At 43.6% G+C, this 23,685-nt stretch overlaps 1 protein-coding gene across 1 annotated transcript in view; it reads right to left on the reverse strand.

Annotated features, from left to right (window-relative positions):
* LOC115443171 (transmembrane protein KIAA1109 homolog) overlaps nt 1–23,685 on the reverse strand; it is a 44,372-nt gene that overhangs the window by 3,032 nt on the left and 17,655 nt on the right. Inside the window, 43 exon segments of the mRNA XM_037441714.1 lie at nt 83–240; nt 630–760; nt 1,169–1,435; nt 1,874–2,068; nt 2,321–2,360; nt 2,362–2,480; nt 2,838–2,972; nt 3,186–3,373; nt 3,610–3,805; nt 4,206–4,363; nt 5,464–5,581; nt 5,812–5,894; nt 6,136–6,277; nt 6,528–6,787; nt 7,061–7,268; nt 8,363–8,600; nt 8,842–8,974; nt 9,178–9,336; nt 9,702–9,852; nt 10,203–10,348; nt 10,776–10,910; nt 11,449–11,672; nt 11,962–12,041; nt 12,440–12,556; nt 12,646–12,943; nt 13,230–13,334; nt 13,834–14,051; nt 14,501–14,600; nt 14,897–15,040; nt 15,260–15,382; nt 15,777–15,907; nt 15,910–16,012; nt 16,111–16,257; nt 16,758–16,943; nt 19,407–19,584; nt 19,863–20,030; nt 20,501–20,638; nt 20,875–21,241; nt 21,343–21,540; nt 21,584–21,782; nt 21,833–22,023; nt 22,067–22,264; nt 22,308–22,505. Coding sequence (XP_037297611.1) covers nt 83–240; nt 630–760; nt 1,169–1,435; nt 1,874–2,068; nt 2,321–2,360; nt 2,362–2,480; nt 2,838–2,972; nt 3,186–3,373; nt 3,610–3,805; nt 4,206–4,363; nt 5,464–5,581; nt 5,812–5,894; nt 6,136–6,277; nt 6,528–6,787; nt 7,061–7,268; nt 8,363–8,600; nt 8,842–8,974; nt 9,178–9,336; nt 9,702–9,852; nt 10,203–10,348; nt 10,776–10,910; nt 11,449–11,672; nt 11,962–12,041; nt 12,440–12,556; nt 12,646–12,943; nt 13,230–13,334; nt 13,834–14,051; nt 14,501–14,600; nt 14,897–15,040; nt 15,260–15,382; nt 15,777–15,907; nt 15,910–16,012; nt 16,111–16,257; nt 16,758–16,943; nt 19,407–19,584; nt 19,863–20,030; nt 20,501–20,638; nt 20,875–21,241; nt 21,343–21,540; nt 21,584–21,782; nt 21,833–22,023; nt 22,067–22,264; nt 22,308–22,505 — 7,171 coding nt within the window.

The raw sequence follows: 23,685 nt of genomic DNA on the forward strand, positions 1-23,685 counted from the left end.
ACTCTTTCTCCCCACCAATACCCGGAAACTTACTAAGCTCCCATAACTTCATTTATTTTTGAGCTCTTGTTTTAGTACCCACCTGACGGTCGGCTCCAGATGCCAGGTGATGCAGCGGTAATCCCTGTAGTCCTGCGCGAGTCCCTCGGGCTTTGGAGTCCGCGTGTTGTTGGTGTTGTTTGCGTTGTTGGCTCCGCTGGTGCTCGCCTCTCCCCACGCTGACCGACCAGCTCCGGGCATCTGAGAATAATGACTCAGGAATGTACTTTACATGTTATATTTAAAATGATAGTGGCTTCTTAAGTATACAAATATTTTTACTAGAAAGAAGTATATTGTTAGAACAAAATAAAAAAAAAAACACCAAATCTTAAATAACATATACGCCTCCCATTCAGCCATATACTACAATTGGTATTGTACAGCGCCTTTGTAATACTGCAGTGCTAGTTTGGAATAATAAACCTCATTTAATCAGTTATCTTTAGAATTGACTTGTCTATAATTAACAAGTCTGTAAATAAATATGAGTTAACGACAAATGGTTTTTAAGACCAAGGTATCAGAAGAGGAATGGTGTAGTCCTTCACGGAACTCAGGCTACCATGTGAAATTAAAGATATACTCACAACGCGATCTTTCTCCTTGATGTAGGAAGATATGAGATCGTGCAGGAACAGGAACGCCTCCGCGTCCACCGACACGAATATGTGATCCTCGAACTCCGTGATGAAGCTGCACTCCACGACTGGCTTCTCTTCTGTAATGTTAAATTACATTTTACAAATTATTGTAAGATTGATAGTAATATTGGTTATGTCCCTAGTTGGACAATTAGTGTGAGAACGTGTTCGTTCGTATGCGTATGTATGTATACGTGTACGTACGTTAGAATGAATGGATAAACGGCTAGTCGTTGTTTGAATATGTAATTGTTAGCTTGTATTATATTTGTATTAATGTCAGATAAGTTTTACTTAAAAATAGATGTTTCTCGTTCAGCAATTGAGCGTGTTACCAGGTTTTTTTTTATAGGGACTCATTAAAACGGCCCCACCGCACCGCTTTTTGAATGGAGTAGGATCAGATGAAGTGTCGAGTGATGAGAAGTGATAAGTCCTCGTCGACACAATGATGTCGGGCTGTATGTATGAGCGCGTGTACTGACCGCCGTCGCCGGGCGCGCGCGCGGCCTGCAGGTGGTGCGTGCGCAGGTGCAGCTGCAGCGCGGGCAGCGCGAAGATCACCTCGCGCACGTGCTGCTCGCCCGCGCCCGCCCCGCCGCCCGCGCCCGCCCCGCCGCCCGCGCCGCCGCCCTTGCGCTCCGTCGAGCCGCTCGCCCCGGGCGCCGCCGTGCTGGGCGCCGCGCCTGCGCCTGCCCCCGGCCCGGGGCCCATGCCTGCCTCGCGCTCCAGTGACGGGAACATCTCGATGGCTAGAGAGAAAAGGTTTTTATTTATATTGTTAATATGTATTGCGCTTTTGTACTTGACTGAAGCATCTCATTGTAGACAACGGATTGGGCAATGATTTAATTTATTTGAAACTATTGTTTGGGTGCTGTCCGAAGACCTTTTTGGCTTGTATAATTAAAACACTTTAAACTGCTTTTTGACTGATGTATTGAGCTCACAAATGGTGATAATGATAAATGGTAATATGTGCGATGCGGACGCGGTATGATTGTGAACTAACGAACTATTACAATATTATAAGTAATTGACGCGTACTAGGTAAAAGTGCTGAGTGCGTATGAAAATATGTACGGTATAACCGTACAACCATTTTAACACTACATAGAGTCAAAGAGTATAGAAACTCATGATTTAGGTTATTGCGATGTCATATAAGATTAGTATACAACATTTCGTACCGTCGATCTCGCTGTTAGCGAACGCATAATGGAACCATTCTCGCAATGTCTTGAACTGCGGCGGGAACAGCAGCGCACGCGTCATGCGGCACACGGTGGCGACGGACTGGTGGCCGCCACCACCACCACTGCGCGCCACCCCCGCACCACCCAGGCTCGCCGTTAGACTCTGCACCACGTGCACTTCCAACTCCTCTGCAACCACATAAAACATATAGGTTACTATCAAACACCTATCAGAACATAGGACGGGACATATACGGCGAAAAGTAGGTGCTATAGTTGCACTACCTACTGCCTCGAAAATGAAAAGGGCGACATGTATGACTAGAAAAAAATGTCAATAAAAGAATAGGTCGCGCTTTGTACTTTTTAAAAACATAAATATCAAAAGTTTATAACAAATTTTAAAAATGTAGAAAGTAGATTCGCAATTATAAAACTCACCTTCATCATTCGCGACCTGCTGCGCTTCGGTGGCAAAACTTGATGCACGGGTCCTTCAGGCTGAACAACGCCCAGGACTTGGCCTTGAAACTGTTGCCATGGAAACAGGCCAGCGATATGTTCGTGCCGTGTAGCTCCATGGTACCGCCCAGCACCGTACCTACAATTAGGTAAGAATATATAACTTATACAGGGTGTTACAACAAGTCGGTATAATATTCAAACCATGTGTAAGGACTCAGAAATTGGATATTAATTAAAAAAAAATATATATATATATTTTGTAAATAAACACTATTATCATACTTTAATTAGTTGAATAGCAATAAATTGTAAGAAATTATTATTGTTTTATAAGTATATTTTTTTATTTTTTATTTAATATTATTTCATTTGTCGTTAGAATTATCGTAATTATAATCTGTATAATGTATTCTGTGTGTCAATTTATAGGTTTAAATATAATGGTCGATCTTTGTAACACCCATGTTCAAAATAATTATCGATAAAAAGTTACCGTTAGCCGGCAGAGGCGTCGGTAACGTCGACAACTGCATGCCCGACACGAGTTGCAACACTTTCTGCCAGTGCCGGTGGTGGCGGAGCTCTTGGTGCGTCTGCTGGCCCTCGTTCGTTGATGTTGCTTGTGCTTCTGATGTAAACAAAACGAAAATATTATCGATTGCTTGCTTATAATATCGATAAAAAAAACAGTTTTTAATTTTAACCTCACAAAGTATTTGCAAGTCGGGAATAAATGTTTTCTTTATAAAATACTCAATCTATGATGAATTTATTAGGATTAAAATCTGATTGAGTCTATTCGAAACTACATCGACTTGAAATCGATTTTAATATCACTCACGTTCCCTCTTGTCCCTGCGGTAGTTTGGATGCAGCGAGCTGAACACGCGCTTGCTGGACTTGAACTGCTGCGTGAAGAATTCCTCGAGTTTAAGCTGCATCTTGAGCAGGTCTGGCGTGGTGCTGCGACTCATCAGGATCTGCAGCTGGTGCCAGCTCAACGTGCCGTGCGTCAGGATTATAGCTGGCCTGAATTGGACAATAATACTTAAATTATAATAAAAAGGGCATTACCATCCTTCTGGCCACCTAACAAATTAAAAAGAGGTATATAATAGGTTTTTGATATTTTTTATTGAATAAGAACCATGATCGTCTTGATTAGTCCATGCCAGTTTTATATTCGATATCTATGGATTAGATCATATAATATAGGTTGTTAAGGTGTACGGCAGTGACTGGTCCCGCCCGGAGTGCGTACAGACCTGGCGGTGGGTCGGTGCGGGTGCGGCGCGGCGCGGCGCGTGCGCGCGAGCCACTCGTCCCGCAGCGCGGCGCGCAGGCGCGACACGCGCGCCAGCAGCGCGGGCGTGCCCATGTACTCGGCGCGCAGCTCCAGCGCCGCCAGCCGCACGCCGCACACGTGCGCCGGGTTCAGACCGGGCTCCTCCGAGATGTGCACTGCGCAACAAAACATATTGACGGTATTAACCATAGATGCCATGATTAAAAAAACATTAGTAAACAAATCTGGGACTTTCCAAGCGCCTCGTAAGTGTACGGAGCAAAACTTTTGTATTTTATTTTTACAACTTTCCTGTTGCGACGACATTACTTTAGAGGCTTTTTTCGTTGACCACACGAATCTCGTGAAAAATATTAATCATCAATAATTATTCCAATTGTTATTTTACCGTTTATGTAGCGTGAAAAAAAAAGACTTGGACATCAATATTGAAAACATCGACTTTGAAACAAAATTGTCAATATTTTCACACTACTAAAACAATAATGTCACCATGCCTACCATGAGCAACAGATCTCGTCACAAAAGAAGAAACAAAGGCAAGTGGAGTGGTACCGTAGGTGTCGATGTGCGAGAGCGAGATGGCGCCGCCGACGATGCCGCCGCGCGCGTCGAGTTCGGAGCGCTGCAGCGCCACGCCGAGCAACATGTTGCGGTGCCCCGTGCTGCCGATGCTCAGCCGCCCCGAGCAGTTGAAGTCGCGCGACTGCCAGCTGGACAATAACACTCCAATTACGTTCATGGACATAATTATCGATAAATATGTCAAAAATGTTTGGCATGCCCTTTATTAGTGACTAGCTTTTGCCCGCGGCTCCGCCCGCGTTAAAGAACTTTTCAGCCTAAAGTTTTCCGTTATAAAAGTAGTAGTTTCTCGGGAGCCTATGTTCTTCCCAGGGTCTCAAACTGTCTCCATACAAAATTTCATCTTAATACGTTGGGTAGTTTTTGAGTTTAACACGTTCAGGCAGACAGATGCAGCGGGTGACTTTGTTTTATAATATATTTTTTAGAACTTTTTAAGAAGAAAAATCCCGTCATACATTATTGTTGCATAACTTTAACCGTTTACACAGCGCACGCAACGGAAGCTCTCAAAACTAATAATTTTTCCCCGTTTTTGCAACATGTTTCATTACTGCTCCGCTCCTATTGGTCATAGCGTGATGATATATAGCCTATAGCACTCCAGGAACAAAGGGCTATCCAACACAAAAAGATTTTTTCAGTTCAAACCGGTAGTTCCTTAGATTAGCCATTACTGCTCCGCTCCTATTGGTCATAGCGTGATGATATATAGCCTATAGCGCTCCACAAATGAAGGGCTATCGAACACAAAACGAATTTTTCAGTTGAAACCGATTGTTCCTGAGATTACTCATTACTGCTCCGCTCCTATTGGTCATAGCGTGATGATATATAGCCTATAGCACTCCACAAACAAATGACTATTCAACACAAAAATATTTTTTCAGTTCGAATCGGTAGTTTCCGAGATTAGCTATTACTGCTCCGCTCCTATTGGGTATAGCGTGATGATACATAGCCTATAGTACTCCACGAACAAAGGGCTATCCAACGCAAAAGGAATTTTTCAGTTTGGACCGGTAGTTCCTGAGATTAGCGCGTTCAAACAAACAAACAAACAAACAAACTCTTCAGCTTTATATAATAGTATAGATGACAGTTCCTTTTCTTTACAAAACTACTCCAATATATGCTTGAACAGCAATTTCAATAGTCGATGTTTTTTTATAAAATCTCGCAAAACAACACATTCTATTTCACAAGCGTCAAAAGTATAGACTCGTACCTGACGTTGCCCATGACATTGCCCATGTTCATGTGCACGTTGAGACGCGTGAAGTTGACCGCGAACAGCACCAGCGTCTCCCACGCCGCGCCCATCGACGGCGACGACTCTTTGCTATCTGTCGGGACAACACGAATCTCTGAAGTGAGGTGTCTATAGATATGTTTAGATAGAGGTTTAAAAAATAAAGTTTAAAATTACTTACAGAGAGAACGATTCAAAACTTACCAGAATAAAGGGAACATTCACTATTATATCTACAGTTGTAACTAATAAATATAGCAAAAATCAACCGACCTGTATAATACGTTAACTTACGCAACAACCTGTATATATTATAGAGATTACCTTTAGATTTTTGATGATCAACAGTCTTTGTTTTCTCTCTCTGTGGCAATACTGGCGACACTGGCACATTGTTGCTAGAACTGCTGCAAAACAAATTATCGATAAAAACAGAAACATCGGTTGGCAGAGAACAAAACTATATAAAATTTAGCGATTATTAAATATAAGAGTCTACAGTTAACCCACTAGTTTTGCGAGAGTAAAATTTAGTTAAGTATATGGATATTTTTTTACAAATAACATTATATCAAATCAAAACTTATGTACAAAATCAGATACTCGGAAATTTCATAAATTATACGTTGTGTATAATATATAACAAACCCGTGGTCCCTATGCGAGCCGAGGTCCCCAAGGAACATGCGGCGCACGATGGAGCGGCGGTACCAGGCGCGCGGGAACGACAGGATCTCGCCCAGCCGCCGCATGTCGTACTTGAACCACGCGCAGCCCACGTCCACAATCGCTGTAGGTTATAAAAACTACTGTACCCATGTGCTATTTTATCGATATCGTCGATGAAAGTGTACAAACGTCTTGATTTATCGATAAATAATTTTAATATTTTAAAGGTGCATCACACTGTGTTTTATATTCATTACCTGAATATAAAGATACCATTTTAATAAGCAATACTTAGGTATACAAGTAGGAAATACATAACAGCAAACCACATAAATAACATAAAACATCAATTAAATAAACATCATACTCACTGGAAAATCTAACAGTGGCTTTCGACTGATCCTGGTCGGTCTGGAAGTCCAGTTTCCTCGACCTGGACAGGTGGAATTTGACGAACTCCACGTTGATGCTGAGCGAGTCCTTGCGCTCCGTGTCGGACAGCGGCGACCACTGCGCCTCCTTCAGGCTCGACTTCTTGCCGCCGTACGGGTGGAACATGTTCACTGAAAAGTCTGCTAGACATCCAGTGACGCTTAAACCGCCCATGGCTACTGCTGGTTCTGCCATCTCCCTGGAAAGTTTTATGGTATAAGCAATCTACCAAATGATGGTCTGATACAAAGAGATAATCACTATGAACTCTCACAAATCTTCAGAAATCGTTAAGTGCGAAGTAAAAAAAAATCTTCATGTTTTTATCAACTCAAAGACTGCAAGAAGAGCTATAGAAAAACAACTTCAAGTTCTTCTACTGACGAAGAATCATACTATCACAAACAAGTTCCCGATCGGTAAATTAAGTCGATATCGATAAAATCATTAATGAAGGGACAGTAGTACATACTCATCGCCGGCTCGCTTGGAGCTGAAGACGATCTGCAGCGAGGGCAGCTGCAGCAGGCACTCGACGCGCGAGGCGGGCAGGCAGCTGAAGCGGAACGTGCTGGGCTGCATGTGGAAGTGCACGATCACGTCCACCGGGAACGACGCGTACACGTACTGCCCGTACGAGCCGCCCTCCCGCGACACGCGACCCTGGCCGCTCTCTGTGTCTATTACAATTTAATTTAATGTAAGTATTTCTTTATTCCTTCCGCCCGCAGCTTCGCCCGCGTGGATTTCGGACTTCAAAAATGGAGCCGGTCGCGAACGTTCGAGAATGTTCGTTTTACGAAGCTACTCGCTAGGTGATTCGCTAGCCTCTAGGTGCCAAGCAAGCCGCCTGCCTGTGCGTTCGCGACCTTATATATATACAAAAGTAATCCTTATAGCATGATTCAGTATTCACGCGTGATGGCTTATTATTAGCGTATTTCATGTATAACATTGGTGTTTCTATATCGATTTCTGATTCTTTTTTATGGAATATTTAATAATGTTAACTTTTTTAATTAGGAATGACTGAGAGTGTTATAAACGTAAGAGTAGACAAATATAATGAGAAAGCTTCGAACTGCTAAGCTATCGGGAGTTACACGTGTTATTGTGTCAACCATAAAAGATAGACACATGCCGTGGGATATTTTTTACATAATTTTAAGGAGAACATTTCCGTCATACATGATTTCTGTGTAGCTTTAACCATTAAGGTTGCACACGCGACGGAAGCTTAAAAATGGAGTAACTTCTCCCGTTTTCCCAACATTTCCCTTCACTGCTCTGCTCCTATTAATTGTAGCGTGATGAAAAGTATACTATAACCAGCACAGGAGTATGAAAAATAATTGTACCAAGTTTCGTTAAAATCCGTCGAGTAGTTTTTGTTTCTATAACGGTTATACAGACAGACAGACAGACAAAAATTTTACTAATTGCATTTTTGGCATCAGTATCGATCCCTAATCACCCCCTGATAGTCATTTTGGAAATATATTTCATGTACAGAATTGACCTCTCTACAGATTTATTATAAGTATAGATTAGCCAGTATCAATTTTCAAACATTGATTGATGATTCGATAGATTTATGAATTGAATAGATTACAACTATCGATATGAGAACGAGGTTTTCACTTGCCTAATGGTCATCAGATTTTTTTTACATTCTCGGATTTAAACGAATTTAAATCACTTTTTATTTGCAGCTAAAAAGAACAACATTGTCATAGGTAATTGTCAATTACTTTATAAGTCACAAAACACTCACCAGGCGTTGGCGTTGAGAACGCTTTCGTAGGTATTGGCTCCAATGTTTGTTCCAGGAACTCCAGGATGTGTGGGCTGATGATGGTCTCCTCGGGAATGCTCTGCAGTGTGATCCAAGCGAAGAGCGCTGCCTTCTTTGTGCCTACTTTACGAGGACCCGCTACGTTTAGCGGCGGCAGATTCAGCACCATTTGTGGCGACACAGCTTCGTCGGGTAAGGTTTTTGATTCATAATGAACCTGTTGAGAAGCATTACGATATTTTTATGGTTTATTGTATCGAAATTATAATAGAGTGTTAAAGTTCATTTTTTCCATATTTAAATTATAAAATATTGGTAATATTTTAAAGTACTGGAAGAGAAGGAAAAACATATTTTATCGATAATTTTAATCTTAGCGCGAAATTGAATTCATTGACAAATAACGTATCCTTCAAAAGCTTGAATGCCATTAAGCTGTTGCATATAGTAATGTGTACCTTGAGATGCAGGCCGGGCACGCGGAACACGGTGAGGTCGAGCGGGTGGTGCACGCGCTTGCGGCGCGCCGGCGGCGACCCGCCCTCCGACAGCCCGCCCGACGCCGACCGGCCCACGCGCATGCGCCACGCCCTGCACACAACAATATCGATCTATAACACATTGCTCTGTCGATGGTCTTAGTATTTTAAACTTATTTTTTGTGCACTATATTAAGGCAAACAGCATATTTATGTTTCAAAAATTTAATATTAAATAAACAAATAAATTACCGAATATTGAAATCAATGTTGATTTATCGATAAACAATGCCTTTTTGTAGCTATGATACTCACATCTTAATATCGTCATCCTTGCCGGGTTCCTTGGTGTGCAGCACGCATTTGCCGCTGTTGATGTGAACTTTGACGTCCAGTTCGAAATCGATGTTGGGTTCCGCTGTCTTCGCTTTGTTCTGTTTGTTTTCCGTGCTCAGCGCTTCTGATGTTGATGCACTATGAAACAAAAATATTTTACAGTATATTAATTTTCATAATATTGTCTATTAATTAAATTGTAATATCTATTCCTTCCGTTACTGTTTTTATCGATATCGACTATTTGTTTAGAGATAAAGTTATAGCGATTTACCGAATAATTATGACTCGTATTTTTCATAGCAGAGTATAAATTGGATTTTATAGTAAGTTTAGTGTAGTCTGAAAATCATACTGATCTATGAGAGATATTACTTTTTTACAGCTTCCAGGATAATTTAGACCTACTTTATTGTATGTATACCAGTTGGTTTTAACACGATGTAGTATGATGGAGTTGTTCTGGTATATTGAAATCCGGTGTTCGTGTAGTGTGTACGTACTCGTGGTGGTTCCTGCGCAGCTGCACGTCGTCGAGGTCGGGCCAGCGGTCGGGCTGCGCGGGCAGCGAGCTCTGGCGCTGCACCGGCGCGGGCGCAGACACGCGCCCCCCGCCGCCGCCCGCGCCGCGCAGCGACCACGAGCGGGACGGACCTGCACGAACAGATGCACATCGTAATTACACTATAAATGAACAAAAGCGCATAATTCCTATAACAACAAAGTACTTCAAAACCAGTGATCTCATCGTACACACTACACATGTTATAAGTGCAAAAATACGATTTTTTTTATTCTAATAATAGTATCTAATGTATATTCCCATAAAATCCAACCCCGTAACAAACATTTGAACATACCAAAATTTCAAAATATTCTTATCAACAAAGAAATTAACGCCTTATATTGTATATAACCAAATAATAATCTCTAATTTCGCAAACATTGGACACATTATTCACCAACACGACTGTATTGCATGTCAAATATATAAAAAACAGTACCTGTAAGCGGCTCGCTCTCCATGGAACTCCAACTGCCGCCTTCAATGATGTCAGCGAGCCGGTTGTCCTCGTCGTTCAACAGCAACGTCTCGCCGGAGTCTCCCACCGTGCCCGTCGTCATCACCAGGTTGGGCTCCACCATCACACTAAGCAACAATTGTATCATAAACAATTTTAGACCAAAGTTATTCAATTTCTTGTATTATTCCATGAGTAAAAGTTTATTTAGTCTTTGCACTAACTAAAGGTTGACTCGTAGAAAGTCCTTTCGGCATTATGTCCGCCTTTATATCCTTTGTATATAAAGTATAATAAAAAAACATAAAAATTTGCGTCTAAAAAGGCCGTAAATAATATTCTTCACCAATTTTACTACTAACAAAATACCAAGACGTGACGTCCATTTATAATTTCGATAAAAATCTCATTCAAATGAAAATTATCTTCCTCAACCATAGTTTTAACTGACCAAAGTAAATAAAACTTACTATGCTTTAGCTTCCGAAATAAAGCTATGACGTCATTTCGATTTTCAGCTCAATTGAACTACTGGGAATATTAGTCCCAACTCACCCCTCAAAGTCCTTCCGCTCCTGCGGCGGCGTGGGCACGACGAAGGAGCGACTCCTGTTGGAGCCGAGCCCGAGCTTGCCCTTGGTGATGGAGCTCGCGCGCACGCTCTGGCGACGCAGCTTCTGGATCATGTCCCTGGACAACGGGGAAGTCCCTTATGCAATGAAATTTTGAAATAGTGGCGATTAGGGGTGCGGGCTGGTCAAAACTGGGATGGTTGGCGGTACCTTAGAGAAGGCCAAACTGAGCAGTAGACAGCGATAGACGAGTTGATTCATGAATTTACTGACGGATATTCAACAGATTAGCATTTGACTACAAAACAATAGAGATGCTATTTTTTCGAGTAGGCGCTTTACCATTGCTATTGTAAAAATGCCTCTCAGAACAAGCAAAACTGCAAAACATTTGTGTCGAAACTTATCGATACCAATTATATATAGGATTAACTCTGTGAATATGGATACATCATAAGAAATGTAAAAAACTATTAATCTGACTCCTTAAGCTTACTAAAAGGAAGTTACATTACTACTAAATATTATAAATGCTTTTTTTTCAGCAATGACCACTTACGCAATCGAAGTTGTCCACAAGATCTAGTATTAAATAATCCACTACTAACACAAGCTATTACTAGTATTAAATAAAACATTCCCTCCCCATAACTCACCTCCTAAAATCCTTAAACACCAACGCTTCTAAATCATTCAGCCTCTTCATCTCGTACTCGATGGTGCTGTGACTGGCGCCGAGGGTCCGCAGGTCGTTGATGATCTTCGCCTGCTCGGTCATCTCCTTCTCGATCAGCTTGGACCGTTTCTTCGCGTCTATCGTCGTGTCGAACACGAACGCTGGCAGGTGGTCCGTGTATTTGCGACGAAGGATTATGCTCTCCTGTTAAACAAATCGTTTATAAATCGATTGTAACGATTTTGAAATCGATAACCAAAAATCATCCTTTGTCAGGGAGGTTTCAGTAAATTTGTAATCAATTTATCGCATAAATAAACCAATAGGAACAAATCTTTTTACCATGCTTATAAATAACTTATTTTGAATGGACTATCCTTAGAATCAGATTGAAGATTAAGATTGGTATCGTTTATTGAAAACGGCCGCTAATCAACTTTTTTAACCATCGTATTTAACGTCATTCGTTCCTTACAATCGATGATGGCTTTACCTGAGAATCTTTGCTGTTGTCTGCTTCGTCATCTAAATCACTTTCATAGTCGAATTTCAGTGGATCCTCCTCTTCAAAACCTGGACATCAAAAAAAGAAATTTTAGAACATAGTTTATTTATTAAACATAAAATTACGCTTTTTATCCCCGAAGGGGTAAGTAGGGCGCAACTGGTGTACACAATTTACGCCGGAAGTATATTATCCCATAAAGTGATATGTGGTGGGCCTAGCGCCATATCGAGCACAAATTCCAAATTCCGGGCTGATACCAAGTAAAAAAACTTAATGTTACTGCCCGACCCGGGGATCAAATCCCAGACCTCAGCACTGCAGCCGTATCGTAATTCGTAATACGTACTGTACCGTACGTTACTGAGGCTGCAGTTGATTATTAATTTTGGTATAATTACCTTAATTAGGATGTTGTATTTTTTTATTGATATCGACATTAAATCATCACACGTGGTTATTTCACCTGTAAGCATGGTGAGCGTGTGTCCCAAGGCAGAGAGCTGCTTCCCCACGTTCACGTCTAGATGTATGTCGACTCCCTCCATTTGCCACGAGACGTTGAGGAACCACTTGGCGTTCTCTGTGGACACGCGCGGTTGTTGTTATGATGGAACACAATGAACACGCACATGACACACACAGAGAGAGAGAGAGAGAGAGTATAGTGACCGTTGTGCTTGGCGGCGGCGGTGCGGCTGCAGACCTCGTAGGTGCCCTCGGAGACGCAGCAGACGTTGACGCTGGGCTCGTCGGGCGGCGGCTTCCAGTCGTCGAGCGAGGCCTCGAAGTCGTCGGCGAAGCGCAGGCACAGCCCCACGAAGCGGCCCTTGGACACCAGCGCGCCGGAGCTGCAGGCGCTGATGCTGGTGCAGTCCAGCGTCACCACCACGGCGCCGCGGCACTCGCCCGCCTCGCACGCGCCCGCGCCGCTGCGGCCCCACGCCGCCTGCGGACATGCGACACCACACTACACACTACACACTACACACTACACACTATAGCTTCAATTTCTCATAAAAGTAATCAAATTTTGTTTTTTGAATATACGCCTTATTCTGCGATATGTTTATTTATTTATTTATATTTGCACACCAGACAATAAAGAACATCAATAGCTCTATACATTGTAAACACACTATTGACACACTGACTACTTTAGCTATGCAGCAGACGTATTACATGAAAAAAAAATGTTCTGAGTAATCGAAAACAATCTTATATAGATTAAGAGAAAGAGTGAAAATGTTTCTTACCACAGGCGGTTGATTCAAAGGTAAGCATATTCCAATGTCGTCGACATCTAGCTTCAGGAACAGCGTGCTGAGATGTGGAGTCGTGATTTGTGACGTCAGTTGTACCTGCAAATAGTACATGACTTTTCTATTGCAATCAAACCCGAATAAATGAAAATTTCAGTGACTGCAATTTCTTTTCGCTGAAGGTTTCTCACTATACCAACTTTTTCGCTTATAGATGCATAAGAATAGCTTACCTCACTGATAGAGGATTAAAAAATATAAGAAATATTCAATGATTATATAATATGTAATTTTTTTATGTATGCATTTATTCAGAAGATATAAATACTAGCCTATATAATATTTCATATTATGTTAACTATTGCATGCTTGACATGTAAGCCGGCTAACATGTCAAGCATGCGACGGTATAATTTAGAACTTGTGAACTTTACGAGGTAAATGCCACCTATCCAACAATTTCAACCATGATGTATTAATGAACATGCAAACATCTTTAGATGTTCATAATAGTAGGATAGTAGGAAAGTAGAAATGTAAAAAAGTAGGAATAGTAGAAAAGTAGAATTGACAGGTATAAACGAATCGACCCTCCTACCTTTTCAAACACCTGCTGAGTGGCCGTAAGCACCTCCTTGTTGAGATTGAGCCGTTTCTCGTTCCAGTACTCGTACGCGTTCTTGTAGTTGAGCCAGACGAGTATGGCCTTGTCGACCGCCACGGGCTGAATATATATGAGTGGCCTCTTCAGCGTGATGAGGACCACTTCCTTGTCCTCGCCGCACACCATCTCATCTTGGAACGCGTTACGCATTGCTGGTAAAAGAGATTTTATTCATTGAGTATTTAAATATTATTTTATGTTATAAATATTCCATACTCATTTTTACAAATCATCATACTGACAAAATGGCGATCTGATTGTATAGTTTATTTTTTTTTTATTTGCTATTATTAGTCAACATTGGCAAAATCACCGATACATAAACGGTGACAGCCATAATATAAGAGAAGAAGTAATACGAATGTGTAAATATATTATCGGCCAATGAGAAGTACCTCTTCTATGGTTTTTAAAGCATATAACCTGATGGAAACAGGTATTTTTCTCGCTGGAATACGCATATTTTATTATTGCACTCGAGTAATAGTACCGTTGCTAGCGTAGTTTCATTCGCATCTAACGTCGTAACTGTTTCTTTTATTCATTTTCCATTTACAATAGTTTCATTAAATAAAAATAACATATAATTTGAGAATATTACCTATCCTGGTATTGAAGAAGGCGTACTGCTGGAACTCCGGCTCCGCTTCCTCAAACATGGCGTTTCTTATCAATTGTCCAAGGCTAAGATTGACATCCACCTAGAAGAAAGAATTAAGTTCATAATCTCGGTAAGTAATATGTTGAAAAGTCAGGTTAACTAATGTGATAGTAATTAAAACATGTAGACAACATTTAACAATCGAAAATAATAAATGAGCCCTACAGCTATCCTCAAGTCGATCCAGAGAAGAAACTATTCCGAACTTCATTCTGGTCCATTTTCTCTAATCGATTCTAAGATATCGATTAACATCGTTAACCGCAGCTTGTCGATTTAGCTCGAGTAGTTTTGTGTGGACTATCGATTCATGACATATCATGTGGTGTGACAGACCTGCGCCCTGGCGAAGAGCCGTACGCCGTGCGGTTCGGCGGGCTGCGGCACGTTCTGCACGCGGTTGGACAGCTCGAACTCCACCGCACCCGTCTCCAGGCGGACGGCGGAGTTGCTTGGCGTTGTTGCTGTTAGCTGGATGCGCTGCAAGAGGTCATAGTACATTATTATACTAATAAATATATTATTATGTGAAGGCAAAAGATTGTTGAATCCAATAGCTGAATTTTTTTTACTCAAATCAGCCCAGTATCAAAAAATGTGATCAATAGTCAGATTTTCTCGTCTATAACTCGAGCAATATGAATGCTATACACCTACTACGAATAAAAAATAAATATATTAAATTTAAATTAAACTTACCTTTATTCTGATGGTAAGAGAGAACAGTATCCTGCTGAGTGCGGACGGAGTCGGTTCTTCTTCGTTCCACAGCGGCACAGGTTTCTCGCCGCCATAAACTTTCTGCACTACTTCGTTCACTTCCTGCGAACGAAAGGGTTTGATGAACATTGCAGATTTTATTTTAGAATAATATTAGATTAGGAGAGTGTTATAAAAATAGTTTGATTTTAGGTTCTTAAACACAGATTTGTTATTGAGATATTAGCCTGTGTTTTATCCATCAATATAATGTGTGTAAGCATTGTCAATACACGTGATAAAAACGTAAACAAAATTGAAATTAGTCTTCTTACTATTTAGCCAAGATAACTACGTTTATAATTGGGACAATGTAAGGACACCAAAAGTGATTGTATATTGAATTTGCCTACATCAGACAACACGTTTATATGAAGCGTACTGTAGGCGAGTGCGTGCGTGTTTGTGCGTGTGGGTGCGTGTGAGTGTGTGTGCAGGCGCGGCGCGTGCCCGGTACCTTCATGAACACCTTCTGCACGAAGACCAGGTGGTTGAGCAGGTCCGTGGACAGCGTGTGCTCGAACAGGCCGATGGAGGCCGTGGCCGCCAGGTGCCGGCCGGCGCGCAGCACGGCGCCGGGCGGCGCGGCGCCCTGCCCTCCGCCACGCGCGCCGCCACCGCCACGCCCGGCAGCGCCACGGCCGCGGCGCGCGGCAGCCCCGCCGCCGCACCGCCGCCGCCCGGCTCCGACACCTACGACCAACCGACATGTTATTTTATACTGCGCTTATAGTGTCAGCAGCAGGGCCGCTATTATTTTGTTACTGATCGATATACTGTACTACACTAGCCTGCAGCTTGGTGACGAAGCTGAGCGAGTGCGTGGGCAGGTCGACGGTGAAGTGCGCCTTGTTGCCGGTCACGCCGGCGCTGTGCACGTGCTCCATCTTGTACTGCGCTTGTAGGGACGGCAGCAGGGCCGCTGTTATGCTCACGCTCTGTCAAAATAAATTGTCATTTATATTTCACTCATACTACGAGAGAGGTCAGATACGAGAAAGATAGAGCGTGATGTGTGTTGTCAAAAACCAAAATAATTGTTCTTTATTAAAAGATTGGCATTTTTTGGGACATTGAAGCTGTTTGTGTGGGGCCCAAAGCGCGTGGCGGCGCGGCCCGTGACTGGCTAACGGAGCGGCAGACAGGAAGTGGGAGTGTTCTCCCGGTTCAAATGTGCGCGCTACATCGATTATTTTATTATTGATGCGAAAAATTGTAAAAAGAATTTGTTGTAAGTAATTGGTATATATGTTCTGAGTTATTTATAAAATTAAGTAAAAAGATATGTTATTGAAACGAGTGTTTATTTCAGAGTGAATATGTAACTAGGCAAACAACAAAACAACAACATTCAAATTATTACAAAAATAGAACACATAAAAAAATATTGGTCACAACAAAAAGTTACATTGTACAACAGTTTTGTTTCGCAATGTACCTGTACAACAATATTGAACTGCAGATGCAGCGGGTTGAGCAGCGGGTCGGGCGGCGGGGGCGCGGGCGCGGGCGCGGGGCGCGGCGCGGGCGGCGGCGAGCCCTCCTCCGACGAGCCCTCGGCGCCGGCGCCGCCGGGCCCGCCCTGCCGCGACAGGCGCGACGACGTGCGCGTCACGCCCAGCTCCTGGCGCCGCCGACAGACACACAATTAATTACAAACTTATCTATACTTCTATACTATTATATAAAGCTGAAGAGTTTGTTTGTTTGTTTGTTTGTTTGTTTGTTTGTTTGTTTGTTTGTTTGTTTGAACGCGCTAATCTCAGGAACTACCGGTCCAAACCGAAAAATTCTTTTTACGTTGGATAGCCCTTTGTTCGTGGAGCGCTATAGGCTATATATCATCACGCTATACCCAATAGGAGCGGGGCAGTAATGGCTAATCTCAGGAACTACCGGTCCAAACTGAAAAATTCTTTTTGCGTTGGATAGCCCTTTGTTCGTGGAGTGCTATAGGCTATATATCATCACGCTATACCCAATAGGAGCGGGGCAGTAATGGCTAATCTCAGGAACTACCGGTCCAAACTGAAAAAATCTTTTTGCGTTGGATAGCCCTTTGTTCGTGGAGAGCTATAGGCTATATATCATCACGCTATATTCAGTAGGAGCGGAGCAGTAATGGCTAATCTCAGGAACTACCGATTCGAACTGAAAAATATTTTTGTGTTGAATAGTCCTTTGTTTGTGGAGTGCTCAAAGTTATATATCATCACGCTATGACCAATAGGAGCGGAGCAGTAATGGCAAATCTCAGGAAATACCAGTTTGAACTTCAAAAATCTTTTTGTGTTGGATAGCCCTTTATTTGTGGGGTGCTATAGACTGTATATCATCACGCTATATACCAATAGGAGCGGAGCAGTAATGAAACATGTTGCAAATACGGGGACAATTTATTAGTTTTGAGAGATTCCGTTGCGTGCGCTGCGTAAACGGTTAAAGTTATGCAACAATGATGTATGACGGGATTGTTCCTCTTAAAAAGTTATACAAAAACTAGCTTTTGCTCGCGGCTCCGCCCGCGTTATAAAGTTTTTCAGGCTAAAGTTTTCCGTTATAAAAATAGTAGTTTCCCGGGAGCCTATGTTCTTCCCAGGGTCTCAAACTGTCTCCATACCAAATTTCATCTTAATACGTTAGGTAGTTTTTGAGTTTAACACGTTAAGGCAGACAGATGCAGCGGGGACTTTGTTATATTATTTAGAACTTTTAAGTGAAACAATCCCGTCATACATCATTGTTGCATAACTTTAACCGTTTACGCAGCGCAGGCAACGGAAGCTCTCAAAACTCATAATTTTCCCCGTTTTTGCAACATGTTTCATTACTGCTCCGCTCCTATTGGTTAAAGCATGATGATATATAACCTATAGCACTCCAGGAACAAAGGGCTATCCAACACAAAAAGATTTTTTCAGTTCAAACCGGTAGTTCCTGAGATTAGCCATTACTGCTCCGCTCCTATTGGTCATAGCGTGATGATATATAGCTTATAGCGGTCCACAAATAAAGGGCTATCCAACACAAAACGAATTTTTCAGTTGAAACCGGTAGTTCCTGAGATTAGCCATTACTGCTCCGCTCCTATTGGTCATAGCGTGATGATATATAACTTTGAGCACTCCACAAAGGACTATTCAACACAAAAATATTTTTCAGTTCGCATCGGTAGTTCCTGAGATTAGCCATTACTGCTCCGCTCCTATTGAATATAGCGTGATGATATATAGCCTATAGCTCTCCACGAACAAAGAGCTATCCAACGCAAAAAGAATTTTTCAGTTTGAACCGGTAGTTTCTGAGATTAACCATTACTGCCCCGCTCCTATTGGGTATAGCGTGATGATATATAGCCTATAGTACTCCACGAATAAAGGGCTATCCAACGCAAAAGAATTTTTCAGTTTGGACCGGTAGTTCCTGAGATTAGCCATTACTGCCCCGCTCCTATTGGGTATAGCGTGATGATATATAGCCTATAGCACTCCACGAACAAAGGGCTATCCAACGCAAAAAGAATTTTTCAGTTTGGACCGGTAGTTCCTGAGATTAGCGCGTTCAAACAAACAAACAAACAAACAAACAAACAAACAAACAAACTCTTCAGCTTTATATAATAGTATAGATTTATTATAAAACAAAGTCCCCCGCTACATCTGTCTGCCTGAACGTCTTAAACTCAAAAACTACCCAACGTATTAAGATGAACTTTGGTATGGAGACAGTTTGAAACCCTGGGAAGAACATAGGCTCCCGGGAAACTACTACTTTTATAATGGAAAACTTTAGCCTGAAAAACTTTATAACGCGGGCGGAGCCGCGAGCAAAAGCTAGTTAAAAATATAAACGCTGTAGTCACTTTCATAAACTACACACTCATCAAATTCAATGCGTAACAGAATTGTACACTATGTTTGTATCTATAAAATCACACCAAATATTTGTAGACCAAAACATTCAATAACATTGCAAATCGTGTTCGAAGGACCAAAACCTCACTATACCTACATTAATATACTTATACAATTTTGTATTAATTCATCTGTATACCCATAAAAATTAACATTACTGATATCCCACCCACCTGCAATGTAGAGGACAGCTGCTTGCTGGACCTGGTCATGACGCCGTGGAGCGCCACCGGGTGCTGAGGCAGGTCGACCCTCACTCCTCCAACGCTGAGCAACGCCGTGGCGCCTTGTCTACCTGCCTCCCACGAGTATAACGCTTGGGACTTGCCCACGCTGACTCGAACCACAGTTCTGAGGGCAAAAAAGATCATCGGAATTTTAGTAAAAAAAATTGGGGTCATAGTCATTCTTCTTATTAGTATACATGTTGGGCAATACTTCCAAATAAAATTATAATATTATTTAAATAGGAAAAAACCCCCACCCACAAATTATAACCTCTTTTTTGGAAGTCGGTTTAACGCTACCAACATCAAAATAACCCTATGTTTAATACTGGTATTAATCAAAATTAAATGATACACAAGAAAGATAGAAAGAGAGAGAGAGAGAGAGAGAGAAATACTTACTGATGATTAGGCGCGACACCCTCAAGCAGCACGATCATGCTGCGTCCAAGGTTGCCCGACAGCGACCACTGGCGAGACCTTGAAGCTGATAACGAAGCCTGTAATGACGTGATCTCAGCCTCTAACTTCAAGCCTGATAATGAAGCCAAGAGGCGGGTCCGATGAATCCTGGAAAACAAATTACGAATAGTAATAGTGGTTGTGCAAACTGATCCTCTATCCCCTGAAATATTACGAGCACTGGATATGTGCTGCTACCAAGATTAAACAGCATATCTCACCCAACGAGCGAGCACTTGGTTGTTAAAAGAAAGGCTATACATAGATAAATTTCTTAGTCAGATGAAAATTCGTGTAATTCGCATTCATTTGTATTTTGTTTTTATCGAGTCGATCTAGTTTTTTTTGTGCCTCTATCTTATAAGGTAGTTAATGGATCTTCGTTATTGATACCCATGACAAGGTATAATATATCACACGTTTAGAATTACAACCGGTAATTACACAAAATTCGATATCGCATTCGATAGTTTGTCACTTTTCAAATGTTGTGGATTGTAAAGTGAATTTAACGGTTTTTTGCACTTGCATCATTGTAATTGTAAAGGTGCGATATTGTGATTGTGAGTGTTGGTTACCTGGCGACGCCGACGACGACGATGCCCATGTTGGCGGCGCTGGAGGAGGAGTTGCTGGTGTTCTGCTCGCGCGAGCTGGGGCGCGCGGTGGCGCGGCTGTTGCGGTACTGCTCCGGGATGTCCGTCGTCACTGAGAACCTGGGTGCGATACATGTTACAGGTCACTGTTGGTTTTGATTATATTTTTAACAATATAATCCTTTATTGCATTTGAATAAATAATGGTGTTTAATTTTTTAAAATTGTTATTTACCTTTTGTTTTGGTATTCTTACCCTGCGCCCTCATACACTGAGCCCGCCGCCCGGCGCTCCACACCTGCGGCGCGCCCCGCTACAGTATAGTACTGTGTACTGTGTACTGTGTACTGTGTACCTGTGCGTGATGGTGTGCGTGTCGGGCACGGTGGCGTAGAGGTCGAGCAGCAGGTACACGGTGCGCCAGCAGCGCGGCGCCAGCTGTCCGTCGGGCGCGGGCGGCAGCGGCGTGGCGGCCGCGCAGCTCAGCGAGCGGTACCCTGCGCCCTCATACACTGAGCCCGCCGCCCGGCGCTCCACACCTGCGGCGCGCCCCGCTACAGTATAGTACTGTGTACTGTGTACTGTGTACTGTGTACCTGTGCGTGATGGTGTGCGTGTCGGGCACGGTGGCGTAGAGGTCGAGCAGCAGGTACACGGTGCGCCAGCAGCGCGGCGCCAGCTGTCCGTCGGGCGCGGGCGGCAGCGGCGTGGCGGCCGCGCAGCTCAGCGAGCGGTACCCTGCGCCCTCATACACTGAGCCCGCCGCCCGGCGCTCCACACCTGCGGCGCGCCCCGCTACAGTATAGTACTGTGTACTGTGTACTGTGTACTGTGTACCTGTGCGTGATGGTGTGCGTGTCGGGCACGGTGGCGTAGAGGTCGAGCAGCAGGTACACGGTGCGCCAGCAGCGCGGCGCCAGCTGTCCGTCGGGCGCGGGCGGCAGCGGCGTGGCGGCCGCGCAGCTCAGCGAGCGGTACCCTGCGCCCTCATACACTGAGCCCGCCGCCCGGCGCTCCACACCTGCGGCGCGCCCCGCTACAGTATAGTACTGTGTACTGTGTACCGTGTACTGTGTACCTGTGCGTGATGGTGTGCGTGTCGGGCACGGTGGCGTAGAGGTCGAGCAGCAGGTACACGGTGCGCCAGCAGCGCGGCGCCAGCTGTCCGTCGGGCGCGGGCGGCAGCGGCGTGGCGGCCGCGCAGCTCAGCGAGCGGTACCCTGCGCCCTCATACACTGAGCCCGCAGCCCGGCGCTCCACTACCTGCGGCGCGCCCCGCTACAGTATAGTACTGTGTACTGTGTACTGTGTACTGTGTACCTGTGCGTGATGGTGTGCGTGTCGGGCACGGTGGCGTAGAGGTCGAGCAGCAGGTACACGGTGCGCCAGCAGCGCGGCGCCAGCTGTCCGTCGGGCGCGGGCGGCAGCGGCGTGGCGGCCGCGCAGCTCAGCGAGCGGTACCCTGCGCCCTCATACACTGAGCCCGCCGCCCGGCGCTCCACACCTGCGGCGCGCCCCGCTACAGTATAGTACTGTGTACTGTGTACTGTGTACTGTGTACCTGTGCGTGATGGTGTGCGTGTCGGGCACGGTGGCGTAGAGGTCGAGCAGCAGGTACACGGTGCGCCAGCAGCGCGGCGCCAGCTGTCCGTCGGGCGCGGGCGGCAGCGGCGTGGCGGCCGCGCAGCTCAGCGAGCGGTACCCTGCGCCCTCATACACTGAGCCCGCCGCCCGGCGCTCCACACCTGCGGCGCGCCCCGCTACAGTATAGTACTGTGTACTGTGTACTGTGTACTGTGTACCTGTGCGTGATGGTGTGCGTGTCGGGCACGGTGGCGTAGAGGTCGAGCAGCAGGTACACGGTGCGCCAGCAGCGCGGCGCCAGCTGTCCGTCGGGCGCGGGCGGCAGCGGCGTGGCGGCCGCGCAGCTCAGCGAGCGGTACCCTGCGCCCTCATACACTGAGCCCGCCGCCCGGCGCTCCACACCTGCGGCGAGCCCGGCTACAGTACTACCCACGCGGACCACGCAGTGTCGGCTGACGAGAGAGCATTCACCCTCGCCAGTCGACACAATCGTTTCATTTTATAAAAAGGATCATCCTTTTCCTGATTTTATCGTATCCGCGTCGGTTGCCAACTTGGCAAATTAAACTTATTCGTGCAATTTTTTTACTACTATTTACCAATTGAGTACCTAGTAAAAATATCACTTTAAATATTATTTTACGACATACAACATTTTCCATTATCAAAACGAATAATATTTATCGATTTTCAATTAGCAAATATTAGCAAAACATAGCAGCAAAATAAATTGCCAGTATAAACTGCAAAATAGTTTAAAGCCGTGGCAATAGCTATATACTATAACGTGTGCTAAATATCGACTCCATTATGACTCATTGTTGTCATATAAATATTTAAAATTGTGCATATTGCTGCAGGCAAAAATATATTTTCCTTCCCCAGTTAGTATTCTATAATATTGGAATACATATACATTCAAAGAAGGAAAATATTTATTTGTAAACAAATAAGTACCTACTTTTCAACTGTATTCTATATAAAGTAATTGACGGTTCTGAACACAGACTTATTTTAAAAGTAGGCATTGTTTGTTTATATCCTCAAACATAGTATCGACACGCCTAAATATCAAGCGAGCAAATGCTGCGATAAGGAAAGTATTATATCATCGTTGTAAGTTTAAAATCTTCTTTGTGTATAAAGGAATAAGGTTCGACATAAGCTGTATATAAGTGACACGTAGGAAGGTTTTAAATTTATAACATCGATATCGAGAAAAAAATTAAAAACATCGACATTGCTTCATTACTAAACGTATCTAGTTCTTATTTTGTCCAGTAAAAAAGGTATTTATTTTACACTAGCTTTTGCCCGCGGCTCCGCCCGCGTTATAAAGTTTTTCAGGCTAAAGTTTTCTGTTATAAAAGTAGTACTTTCCCGGGAGCCTATGTTCTTCCCAGGGTCTCAAACTGTCTCCATACCAAATTTCATCTTAATACGTTGGGTACTTTTTGAGTTTAATACGTTCAGGCAGACAGATGCAGCGGGGACTTTGTTTTATAATATATTTTTAGAACTTTTTAAGTGAAACATTCCCGTCATACATCATTGTTGCATAACTTTAACCGTTTACGCAGCG

The sequence above is a fragment of the Manduca sexta genome, chromosome 23 (genome assembly GCF_014839805.1).
Source record: "Manduca sexta isolate Smith_Timp_Sample1 chromosome 23, JHU_Msex_v1.0, whole genome shotgun sequence".
Lineage (NCBI taxonomy): Eukaryota > Metazoa > Arthropoda > Insecta > Lepidoptera > Sphingidae > Manduca > Manduca sexta.